At 33.0% G+C, this 13,188-nt stretch overlaps 1 protein-coding gene across 1 annotated transcript; it reads right to left on the reverse strand.

Moving 5' to 3' along the window:
- Nucleotides 1–3,906: 3,906 nt before the first annotated feature.
- LOC142638053 (uncharacterized) lies at nucleotides 3,907–5,106 on the reverse strand. The gene has a single exon (XM_075812045.1). It carries the CDS (start codon nucleotides 5,039–5,041, stop codon nucleotides 4,226–4,228), a length of 816 nt encoding a protein of 271 aa, XP_075668160.1. The 5' UTR covers nucleotides 5,042–5,106; the 3' UTR covers nucleotides 3,907–4,225.
- Nucleotides 5,107–13,188: the final 8,082 nt, after the last annotated feature.

Consider the following 13,188-nt stretch of genomic DNA (forward strand, 5'->3'; position numbering starts at 1 on the left):
CATAACATAGAGAAGAAAATTGATCAAAATTATGAATTATTACTTATTGACCCGTACAATGAGAAGAATCTAGAAACAACTATAAAGATAGATTCAGAACTGGGTCACTGCTTTCTTCAAATTTATATTCAAATATTGGTAAATTATTAAAAAGTGACAAAAAATGTGATTCATTTAAATCACTCAACATATTATGTATTCAATTTTAATTAGTATATATCTAGTCACTATGAGTTTAGTCATGGATGTTTATGTGTGATCTTATTATTATATGTTTAAAGTGACAAAAAAAAGAAAAAGAAAATAAATACGAGTTATTATCATGTGATATGGTGAAACCTCTCATTGAATTTGATTCTTATCATAGTTTATAGTTTGGAAAAAAATTATCAAAGACTTGTGGGGTTACTGTTCAATGTGACATGAATTATTAATTGATATGATATAATCTTGTCATGTATAAGTCAGTATAACCTTGTTAGTTTCTGTTCAAATTGACAAAAATGAAATGAAAGAAAATAAGAAATCTAACTTTTTACAATGCAATGTGGCAAACCTAATTAACTACTATGTAACCATGTCATGGTCTAATTTAAAATATAACTACGAAAAAAATGGTGGAGTTATTACTTGATTTGTAATGTTATAGTCCAACATGAAATAGAAAATAAAAATAAATAAACTGAAAAAATGTGTTTAGTTACCCACTTGATTTAAGATTATCAACAAATATAACAAATTAAGTTACTGTTGCCTTTTTATTAATTAACTATTTAAATACAACATCATTAGAATATATAATATTTACTTTATAATGATTATTTTTTTTATCATTAGACCAAGATATTAATGAATTAAAATAATTTATTTATTTATTTAATCAGGGCTTTCATGCACTAAGAAAATAATCTTTCTGAACATAGATCTTTTCTACAATTTTTAAAAAAAATAATTGAATGGTTACAAAAATTATGAGAGATTTGAACTATGATTCAACTAATTTAGGAAAGGATGCTATCCATTGAGTTACAAAATTCTCCTGGCTTATCTTAAACTTATAAATTATGTTTTGTCTAATGACTATGCTTCTGAATTTCATATTTGATTTGTCTTCTTTTCAATATTTACAAAATACTCCTGGCTTATCTTAAAATTAAAAATTATGTTTCGTCTAATGACTATGCCTTTGGTAAGGAAATCAATAGTTCTAAAGACTTAGTTCGTTGGCAACAAAGTTTCCAATATTATGACAATCTCCTGTGGGGGGAAAAACACAGCAAATAAGGGCATAAATTGTGAAAACATAAACAACCTTTGTCAAGATAATAAGCTGTTTATAGCATATACTATTACGCAATCAAGGGAAACCTGATTAACATAGGCAAACAAAAAAACTTTTATGAAACATGAAATAGGAAATAAACATGTAACATCAATCATAGGCAAACAAAAAAACTTTTATAATTAAAGAATAAAAATTATTCGCAAAAAGGACAAAAACAATAGGCACATGAAAGAAATGAGTAATCAAACTTTAAAAATGGTTGGAATTCGTTTTGCAGACCATAAACCAGGACCATTAAAATTTTGAGTTTTATTGCAACTTGTTATGAAATAGAAAATAAATATGCAACATCAATGATAGGAAAACAAAAAAAAATTATAATTAAACAATAACAATTATTCACAAAAACGAACAAAAGTATAGGCAGATGAAAGAAAGAAGTAATCAAACTTTAGGAAGCATAAGCCAGGACCATTAAAATTGTGAATACAATTCGAATCTATGGAAAACCTCTTCTTATATAAGATACAGAAATACCCAAATACATGCATCATTGATACCAAAAGATTCTTATCAAATTCCATAGCATTCATTGAACAACAGGGGAGCTGTATATGAAGGTTACTATTAGAGAAGGAGAGATGAACCTTGAAATACGCAGGTGTGGGGAGATGAACCTTGAAATATGCAGGTGTAGGAAAAAAAAAAAAAAAAAGAGCACACCGGAATTACAACTGATCCACTTAAATTTAGACAAATGGAACCACATGAATCTTGACACATGACACAAAATTAAGATTCTAATTTAGAATTGCAATTGGAGTTTCTCTCTACTTCACCTATTATATATACAGATGATTACCAAATAAGGGGAAAAAAAAAAGGTACCGTGTAATTCGACATTTAGAAGACCGAATTGAATTGCATGCCTGTAGATGAGATCTCAAAAAAAAAAAAAAAAAGAGGAAAGAAAGTAACTTTATGAGGGAAGTGGCTTTTTTGAGAGAAAGAAAGAGGGAAGATAGTGAAAGATTGCGTTAACTGTTAAACAAGCAAGTGATTATAAATAAGTTTAGAGATACACTCAGTCTCACACAAATTTGCTGATGTGTGCGACTCTAAGTCGTGGAAACTTTTAGTCCACTTCTATTTATATAGACCTATTACTTTTGACTAATTTCTCATAGTCATACAAGTCAGCAATTTATGAAATTTTGTGTGAAGATAGTCGTGATCATATTATCTCCCACCCAATATATATATATATATATATATATATATTCTTATTAAAATTTTCAATTTTGAATGAGTTTCTTTCAAATCTCCAATGGATACTTGACACTCTTCCTAGCCAAGCATGTCTGAAGAGAAGTGTAGCAAGTCCAAAAGCAACGCTGACCAACATCGGTGAAGATAACGCACGCTTTATTTACATTTTTGCTTTAGTTAGGGTGGGAAAATAGTGGCCATAAAAAAAGGTACTGTATGTATATATATATAAAAGAAAAATCATAAGTGGAAAACCCCAAAGTCCAAACAACTTAATCTTACGATTCTGATTTATTTATTTATTTTTTATTGTGAACCCCTAAGTTAGGTATATATAAGAACTAATTTTGACTTTTAAGAATCTCTTAATTGGACTAAAATCAAGAACAATTAGTGTTCCTTGATTTTAGTCCATCAAGAATATCAACATGTGCTAAATGTTTGTATGATACATAAACACGCTTCTTTCATTTCTTAAGCATTGCATGATTCTATCTAGATTAGTGGAAAAGGTTTTATGATCGATCATGTGATTGAGTCCCATTTCAGCTTTCAGTGAATAGCCTTGGCCGAAGGGTGTAGGTAGACCACACTTTAGATTGGTCTTGTAGGAGGAAAAAACTTAAGTGCTCCGGGAGCAATGCTCCCTCCTCTCACATGAGAGTGGGCCCCACACGTGGGTTCCATGTGTGGGGCCCATCTCTCATGTGAGAGAAGGGAGCATTGCTCTCGGAGCATGTAAGAATTACCCCTTGTAGGAATAGATACCTTACACCATGTCCCCTTAGTTAGCCTAAGGGGAAAAAAAGTTGTTTGAGCTACTCCACCTATGATTTTGGGAACCATCTAAGGATTCAGATTAAGTGCAATAACTATAAAAAGTAAAATGGTAAAAAAGCTAAAAGTTAAACATTTTGATCCGAGGTAAATAAAAAATAAAAAACTATTGCGCTAACAATATTACTTGCCTACCAGATCTCAATCCTACGTACAACATTAATCATTTTCTGTAACCCTAGAGTTTGTGAAGGTAAACGACAGTGTTGCCATAATTGCTGCTTATTATCCTCTCACTAACTCCTTTCACCGACTTAATCAGCGGAGGGTCTAAGACCAACCCACCTAAGTTTGGTCTTTGATTTGGAGAGTTGCCTTTGTTTGTGAAGGAAAAAGTATAAAAGTTCTGCGCACCAAGTAAACCTTTACTCGGCTTAAAAAATATTTATTTTACATTTTAAAAAACTACTTAATTTATTTTACCAACTCATTAACAATACATCTAATATTCAATTTCTTATTCTTACATACAACATAATAAAATAATAGAGAGAGATTGAATGAGAGAGTCAGGAGGAGAGAGAAGTTAAAAATGAATAAAAAATAAGTACAAACTTACTGTTCATAATTGCTAAATTTTTTTAGCAATAGTACACACCCGGGTAAAATCCAAATGGATTAATGCGGTGTTCATCAAAAGGGAAAATTCCAAGAAGTACAAAATTACAAAATATGATCTTCATGATTCTGCAAGGCATAAAATCTGTGCAAACAGAAAAATAAGAGTACACATAAAAATTGACCATAATTTAGTTTTCATCCTTCAATTAAACTAGATCTCTCTCTCTCTCTCTCTCTCTCTCTCTCTCTATATGTTGATCGTGGATCAATACTTTAGGGCACAAACTCCTTTTGGCTCTCCTCCTGCTTCTCGTACTCTTCCATAGTGTTGAACTCATTTGGGTACATATTATTTCCGTAGTAGCCTTCATTTTTGGCGGTTCCCCTCCCTGACTCATACCCATTAAGATTGGTATTCACATTTTGAACTTCAAAATAGTACTTACCATTCTCCATGAACCTTGTGTCACTCATCCCTTGTCTTTCACTCTGGTAGCCATTGCTGTTGTAGTAGCCATTGGTATTGTAGTTGTTTGCATAGCCATTGCTATTATAGTTGGTTGTATAACCATTATTGCTGCTGTAGCTGCTGCTGAAGCCATTGTTGTAATTGTTGGGGTTGCCATTGTTGTTGTAGTTGTTGGGGTTGCTATTGTAATTGTACAAGTTTGTTTTCGGATAGCCTGTCTTATACCTTTCACCTGTGAGTTCTTCAGATAGATTTTCATCTTCAAAATTGGTGGTAGTAGTAGTGGGTGTCTCCTTTGTGGGAGGGAATTGGTTGGAGGCATGACCATAAAGGCCATAGCCATAGCCATTTTCACTTTCAGAGTAAGTTGGTTCTGGTGTTACTTCTGGTGTTTGTGCTGTTACTGGTTCTATTGCTGGCGCTGGTGCTGGAGTTAGTGTAGGTTCTGGTGTTGGAGTAGGAGCTTCAGCTGTAAGGGAGACTTTGAGAACTGGCATATTGTAGTTAGCATTGTCATGGGTGAACTTGCTAAAGAACCTGCTCTCTCTAGCTTGAATTTGCAGTGAGGAGAAGAGAACTAGGAGGAAGAAAAAAGAAAGGTGTTTTGCTAAGGAAGCCATTAGAAGAAAACAGTTCTCTTCTAAACTGTTCTTTAGCAAGTTCTGTCAGTACTGAAATTCTCATGTTACCAAGTGATCCCTTTTATAAACTCTCGTCCCTCACATTTAATGAACCGGGTAATTATGCGTGGATTGAGGAAAGGCAAGGATTGTGGGGTAGGAAAAATGGAAAATGATGGCATATAGTGCACACTGCATGTGCATTTCATGACAATGTCTAACAAGGGAGGCACCTATTATTCTTTTCTACAAGAACACATTAGTATTAGAGTCTAAGTCAAAAGGGTGGCTATTTTCTTTTCTAGATGCGAAAACAGACACCTTTTTTCTGTCTGAAATTAAGGAGGGGACCCATGCGGCCATGCCATGCCTCTGTCCTAAATACTAGCATTTAGCAGTTGAGTTAGTTAGGCACCAACCAGAAAATAAAACACAAATTAAAAATAAAATCTATAAAAGGAAGAAGAGAAAGTAATAAGGAAATTATTCAATTAACCAAAGATAGCTGGGAGGCCACAGTAGTACTACATTATTACTTTGGGGTAGGCATGTTACCCTGCTTTTATTGCAAGCATTTTTGCAGATTCTTTTACTTTTTCCCTTTTCTCAAAGCTTTGATGTTTGAATGTGTTTACCTTTAATTTGGTTTGATTTGTGATACTTCGGTACTCCCTTTAACTGTCAAGAGTGGGGTTAATTAATCCCTTTCCAACTCCCTGCCTTTAATTTGGAGTTCGAATGTTCTTTCCTTTTAAAATTTATGTGGTCCATTGCAAAATTCCTTAAACAGAGGTGTGGGGCAAGATCGAATTTGGGATAAGAAATGTGCTTTGGGATGGTAATAAAACATGTAAAAATAAATAAATTATAAATATGATATCTATAGTAAAAAATCTTGCAGCTTAACTCAGATATTCTGGTGTTACAAAATATACACATTTTGAACGAGGCAAGGTGAATAAATTGTTCGTGCCCTCAAGGGCGGCTCCACATTGAAGCCAGGATAGTCATAGGACTACCCTGATCTGAAAAAAAAAATTATTATATATAATAATCGATTACAAAGATTAGAGTAATTGCTATACTACTATTAAGGCCAAGGCTAAGACTACTCCTAAATATGCAAGATAAAAAATATTGATCCCGATGTAAAATGATATGCATCCTTTCCTTTCCTTCCATTGAGTCTCCTCCTTTTAAATATTCTTGAAATGTTTAAAATTTCAAACAAATTAATTTTTTGGTTTTCTTTTGAAGAAAAACAGATTTCAATTTACGTATGAAAAACAAATCAACTTAGTGGGCAGCAGGAGGCTTCTGTGGCCCAGGTAGAATCAATAAAATTAGGAAAATCTCAAATATAAAAATGAGAAGGCAGAGGCCAATCAATTTACGCCTACATATGATGTGATTACTCTTTGATTTATTTTTCAGTAATCTTGAAGGAATTCTTGTTGGGTCGCGTAATCACCGGAAGAATAGTAGGATATAAAAAAGAAGAACATAGATTGCTGACATTCCAAACATCATTGATTGCCGCTTGATTTCGGTTGTTGGCGAATATTTTGACTTTAGATTGGAAGGTCTGCTCCTGAAAAAGAGGGAAATTGGGAACGAGGGACTAAGATGGGCTTGAGTTTCAAGCTAGGCTTTAAAAGCCCATATACTGTTCTGGGTCAAGGGTCAAAAGCCTGGGATTCTCATTGTGAAATGGGCTGGGTCCCTATTGCTTTTCTAATTGTTTATTTGCAATCCACTTTTCAGATATAAATAGGTGCTAATTAACTTTTTTATTATGGTAAAGTTTCTTCATGCCATATCAAATGGTTGGGCCACATAAAGAGGCTATGGGCCTTAGCCAATTAGCCCCTTTATGGTTAAGTTTGGTATGCTCATGGAGAAGGACGCAATGATTTTAGCACTTTTGAGATACAATTACGGTTCACGAGCCTAATTACCGTAAGGAAAATTATATTATAAGATAGTTTCGTAGACATTTCTATCACAAAATGTGTGAACCCTACACATATGAGTCTCACATGTTGTGAGAAAGAGAAATCTCATTAGACCGTCTCAAAATTCACCTTATGTAGTTCTTTTAACATAGGGTCTTTTGTTTTAATTTTTTAAATCCCAACTTATTTTCATGGTTACCAACATACTGTATATATTTGGGTAAAATAGAAATTATATCCTCTCACTTTGACACGTTTTCAATTTTGTTTTGTTCTTTTTAAGTGCATTTTAAAAAAAATTCTCATTTCAATCTTTTAACTTTAATGATTTTTTTTTCCTCCTTGAACTTTAATCATTTTTCAATGTAGTATTTTTGTTTACTTCAATTTAATCTTGCCATTAATTAAAATATTTTTCATTTTCCCATTTTCCAAAACGAAGTCATTTTGGTAAGCATAACAGTGCAGTCACCAAAGGACAACATTGAAGACAAGTCAAAAGGATATCATTTTTATTTAACATAACTTTTTGGAATATAAGTTTGTAGGTAGTGTATTTTTGCAAAAATTAAATTTTAAACAAAAGTAAAAAAAAAAAAAACAATAAAAAGAAAAAAGAAAAAAGATATCAAATTTCAACATCAGTTGAGCAGTGGTGAGTTTTATGGACAAAACTCCGTAATGTGGCCCGGTCCATGTTACTTCTAAAACTGTTTACCCATTACCCTATTATTTATGGCGGATTGAGATGGGTATAGCTGAAACCGGTTTTCATGCATGTTGAAAATATTGAGGTTGTTTGGTATGTGATTTTGAGTAACAATTTTTAGTTTTTAAACAATATTATATATATTTTCACATAATTTTTCACTTACATGTATTTTCAAAAAATACAAACAACGTTACTAGAACAACATTACCAAACACCCCTTTTACCTGCTAAAAAATTGGGCATTTAAAATAGGTTTTTGATACTACAGGATTTCTACAATTGATACATGTGGGCTCAATGCACCAAGCAATTGAAAGGATCATTTTTTTAAAAATCGAACCGGATCGGCCGGTCCAAATGGTTCAATCAAGAACCAGAAGCCAGTCCGATCTGGTAAAACCCCCTAAAACTGGTGAAAACCGATTAAAAACCGGGTTGAAAGACATTAAAGCGCTAAGGTTTAGGGATCCACACACAACATATTTATTGGTAGCCATAATAATATTTATTTTATAACTCAACTAAAATTCATACAAAAAATGATCTTATTCGAATGATTTAACAATAAAAACTCAAGAATTAATTGTCTAAGATAGTTTCATGCAATTGATTGATTTTAGGCAAAACAAAACTAGTGAATTAGTTCACAGGGAATACTAAGCATTTAACGTGCCCAGAGTCTACGATAAATCAAAGGATTATACAGAACTAAACACTTTTCTAGATGAATAAAACAATTAAAAACATAAAAACATAAGCATTAAAACCAATAAATAATTGTTAAGAACATATCAATAAACGGTTGGGTTTCACCCCTTGCCTTAGCAAGGCTTCTAGCAAGCCATAACAAAATTAAAAATCTAAAAACTGTAAAGAAACTTTAAGAAAACCTAAATTATGTTCTACAACAGCTCCCCTTGAATTTTGCCCTAAAGAGGCTTTAAATAGGTCAGGGAATCCTATTATAAGATGAATTCCCGTTAGGAGAAAATCCCAGGTTTTTAGGCTTCACTTCATCGACGTTTTTGGCCCATTTAACTTCATAATTCGGACTTTTGGTAAAATAAAAAGTTGTAGCCCTTTAAGTTATCTTTCCAGCCCAACTTGAATCATCTTGATGGACATCTGAGCTGAAAGTTATGCTCTAAATACTAACTGATGCGCAAGTTGGAATCCTAATCCGAATTGGGCTTGGATTAGGTGCAAATTTCCTTTGATTCCTTGCTCCAATTGGACTTGAATTTAATTGGGTTGGCCTTCTTTGATTTCATCATGACTCTTGTAAAATTAAAGTCCATTAGCTTTCTTCTTTGTACAAATTCACTTATTTAATTTCATTATCCAACAAAAGACAAATTCACGCATTAAAATTCAATTAAGCACAAAATTTATTATTTAGCATTATTCCAAAATCAACTATAAAATGCATGAATTAACTCAAAATAAGTATGATAATGCTTTTCTAATAATGATATAAATATGCAAAATTAAGCTATTATCATAAGGCGCGGGAAAATCATGTAAACATTCACACGCCCCACCTATGAGACAAGGACACATGTTCATAGTGAGACGAAGAGGTCACTTCACATTTATTATAATGGGAAAGAATCTCGAGAAACGAAGAGAGGTCCAAATTGCCACGATAGTTCATATTCCTACCTTCGTCCAAGACTCGGACGACAAACGAATAAAGGAGGCAACTGACGAGTAGTGATTAAATGGTCGTCCATTACATGGACGACTATAAGCATATTTAATTTAGACTTAAATCCTTCATTTAAGCTGGTTATGAGCAATAGTTACAAAGCTATTACATGCGTCTTTTATGAGCCGTTTCATGGCCATTCCAAATACCTTTATGAGCTGTTTAATGGCCATTACTAAGCCATTAATCTCTCAGCTCTGGCACAATTCCAAGAGAAGCCAATAGACTTTGCATTGACTCCTAAGTTGGTCATATAAAGCCATAAAGAGCAAGGAAGTAGACACACGATACATATTAGAGATTTCCCCAAACAAATTAACTAATTTATGCATTGGAGGGTCCTTGACAGGCACCAACCGGTGTCTTTTATTATCACTTCGTTAAAACACACTTTTCCGTGAACAAAAGCACAAGTCTTTTCACTAGGACAAGGCAAGCAAACAACAGTGCCACAAGGAAATTGGAACCTTTTCCTAAAAATCTTTAGTTGTTTCCCTTTCAGAGAGTAAGATTCAAAGAGGGCATGAAGGGGGATAGACGAAGAGGGTTCGACACAGCAATATCAACTTTCTTACCTATGGACTCAGCATTTGATGAATGACCCATTTCAAGTTCACTTGACCTAATTTCAACATCTCTATCCTCTACGGTGGCCATCTCTAAGTGATATTGTATTAAAGATTGGTGAATCAAAAGATAAAGAGTAAGAAGAACAGGTCTAAAAGAAGTAAAACAGGATATGAACAGACCGGCTTAAGGACGTCAACCAGAAGAATACTTAAGAAAAGCCCCTAATCTAGCAAAGAAGAAAGATATAGAGGGAAATTCTTGTCTAAAAAAAGCAAAATCAACCATTAATGGAGCTTTAAAGTGAAGAAGTCTTACCAGGAGGAAGTTTTTGAAATTTGAAAAGCTTTAGACTTCAGGCGCACGGAAAATGAAGAAGAAAAGGAAGGGAAACTGTTTAAAAAAAAAAAAGGAAAGGTAGAAATTAAGGCGCAGGAAAATTAAGGAAACATTCATACATCCCACCTGTGAGACAAGGACACGTGTCTGTTGTCAGATAAAGAGGTCGCTTTGCATTTATCATGACGGAAAAGAATCTCGAGAAACGAAGAGAGGTCCAAACTGCCATGACCGTTGATATTCCTATGCTTGTCCAAGACTCGGACGACGAAAGAATAAAAGGGGGCAACTGATGAGTAGTGATCAAATGGTCGTCCATTACATGGACGACTGTAAGCATATTTAAGTTAGACATAAATCCTTCATTTAAGTTGGTTACGAGTAACAGTTAAAAAGCCATTACAGGCTTCTTTTATGAGTCGTTTCACGGCCATTACAATACCTTTATAAGCTGTTTAACGGCCATTACTAAGCCATTAATTTCTCAACTTAGGCACAACATTAAGAGAAGCCAATAGACTTCGCATTTACTCCTGAATTGGCTATATATTGCCATAAAGAGCAAGTAGGTAGACACACAATTGAAGCTACAATACATATTAGAGATTTTTCTAAAGAGATTAACTAATTTAAGTATAAGAGGGTCCTTGGCAATCACCAATCCAATGTCTTTTATTATCACCTGTTTTCTCTTAATAGGATATTCTGGTCATCCATCAGGTTGACGAGGACACACTGACTACACACTTTTCGTGTTTTATCACTTTTGATAATATATATTTAAATCTTGAGCATATCTTCAAATACCACAAATACTGATTGAGTTATAAAAATTTTGGCATTAATGATAGTTTTGAATTAAATAATTGATCTCCAAATTGAAGTCAAGAATTCAACTTTGATTTGTTCCATGAGATATTATCAAGGTAAAGAAAACATAGGTAGTGGGCCACTGCCCAATTATGATTGTTAGAACAATTTTACTATTTGTTGATAATGGTGGCATTCTTTGTCTGAATTACAATTATAAAGACAAAGACATCCTTTCTCCACCATACTTTTGAGCCACGAGAATGGAATATTATTTTGAACATAGCAGTAAAAAAACTTGGGTACACTTAATATATACCGTTTGGCAAAAATTAATTAATTATTTTAAAAAAATTTATATAAAAAATTATTAAAAAAAGCTAGGGACTTTTTCATAATTAAAAAAAAAAAATGATTCACTAACAAATACTTTTAATAAACTTTTTTTTTTTTTTTACACAAAATGTAAATTGAAGGGATACAAAAAAGAGGTGAATTTCTATTAGACAAAACTTAAGTACAGTATATTATTCGCTGTTCTTTAGATTTTCTCTCTTAAGATTTAGTCACGTGACTGCTTAACTAAATAATATACTTCCATTTTATGAGAAAAAATCCACATGGTAGAATTTTAAGATAAGAACTTAAAAAATAGCATTTAAATACTGTACTTAAGTTTTGCTCATTTTAATTAGTTTAATTGATAAAGTCTTTTAACTAATATATATAGTAATCTTAATTGATGTCTTAGAGTTTGTTTGGTGCATGTGTTTAAAACACATATTTTCAGTTTTTAAACAATATTATACGTAATTTTATACATTTTTTTACCCATATAAATTTTCAAAAAAACTAAAAACTATTATTTAAATACACATGCACACTAACTTTGTAACAAGGAGTTATCAACAATCACCCAATAAATTGACACAATTAAAAAATAAAAAATACAAAGAGAAAAAGAGAGAGTTTATTGGGGTCGGTCCATTCTATCCAATGTTGGTGACGAGGCAGTATAAATAGAGTAGGGGCAAACGACCAGTGTCAGCGTGAATGTCAATGTCAGAGCGACAGAGCCGTCACGTCCCCGTTGCTATTCCACGTCAACTGCGATGGCTTCAAATACTGGATTTTTCAGTACTTCCATGATTCCTTGAAACGACTGGGCCCCACATGTCTTGTACGGTGAGCTTGTGGCTCTTATTTCCTCTCTCTCTCTCCTTCTTTGTTTTTCAAAATCCCTTGCTGATTGGGACCATACACTACACATATATTTTATATATATACTCATTAATCAATGAGTAAGGCAGGAGCGCCAATCAGTGTTCTCTGTCTTTGCTCATGTTTTGACACATGTCATTTTTTCATGGTCCCTACGTGGCTTATTCCTTGCAGACTTTGTTCCATGAGGACCGTGTGACTTTAATGCTTTCCATATCCCCTTTTTTATTTTTATTTTTATTTTTAATATTTTGGGCTCACACGTACTTTTTCACGCGCTATTTTTTTACGCGTCTACTGCGCTCACATTCTATCATAGTTACCGGGAAGTGTCAATAAGTTGATTTACCATTTACAAGGTTCGAGTCTTGACTTATCTTCGGTATTTGATTACACTGATAAAAAAAACTTGGGTTTTAATTTTGGTGATAGAGGACAAGTAAGAGCTAGACTTAAAGCATGAGTTTGAATCTTGTTACTAATAATAAGGAGATACACATGAATAATTATTTGAACTGCCATAGCATGGCTTATCAGAACCTCTTTTCAGAAGAAAATTTTATGTAACAAACAATGAATTAAGATGTTTATATTTCACTTGCAATAATCCAATGAAACAAGAAGTATATTTGAGACTTGAATTTCTGATTTAAATTAGTAAATGAAATATTAAGTTAATAATGAACTTAGTGTTAATTCAAAATAGTGTTAATATTAAGTTAATTTCTAATTTATCATTGAAGGTGACTCTCTATTGGTGAACCATGCTTTAACTTAATACTCCCCTCCCCCTTCCTCTGTAGCTGCTGTGGTCCCAGGAATGCTCGTGGATTTC

This window comes from Castanea sativa, chromosome 6 (assembly GCF_040712315.1).
Source record: "Castanea sativa cultivar Marrone di Chiusa Pesio chromosome 6, ASM4071231v1".
Taxonomy (NCBI): domain Eukaryota; kingdom Viridiplantae; phylum Streptophyta; class Magnoliopsida; order Fagales; family Fagaceae; genus Castanea; species Castanea sativa.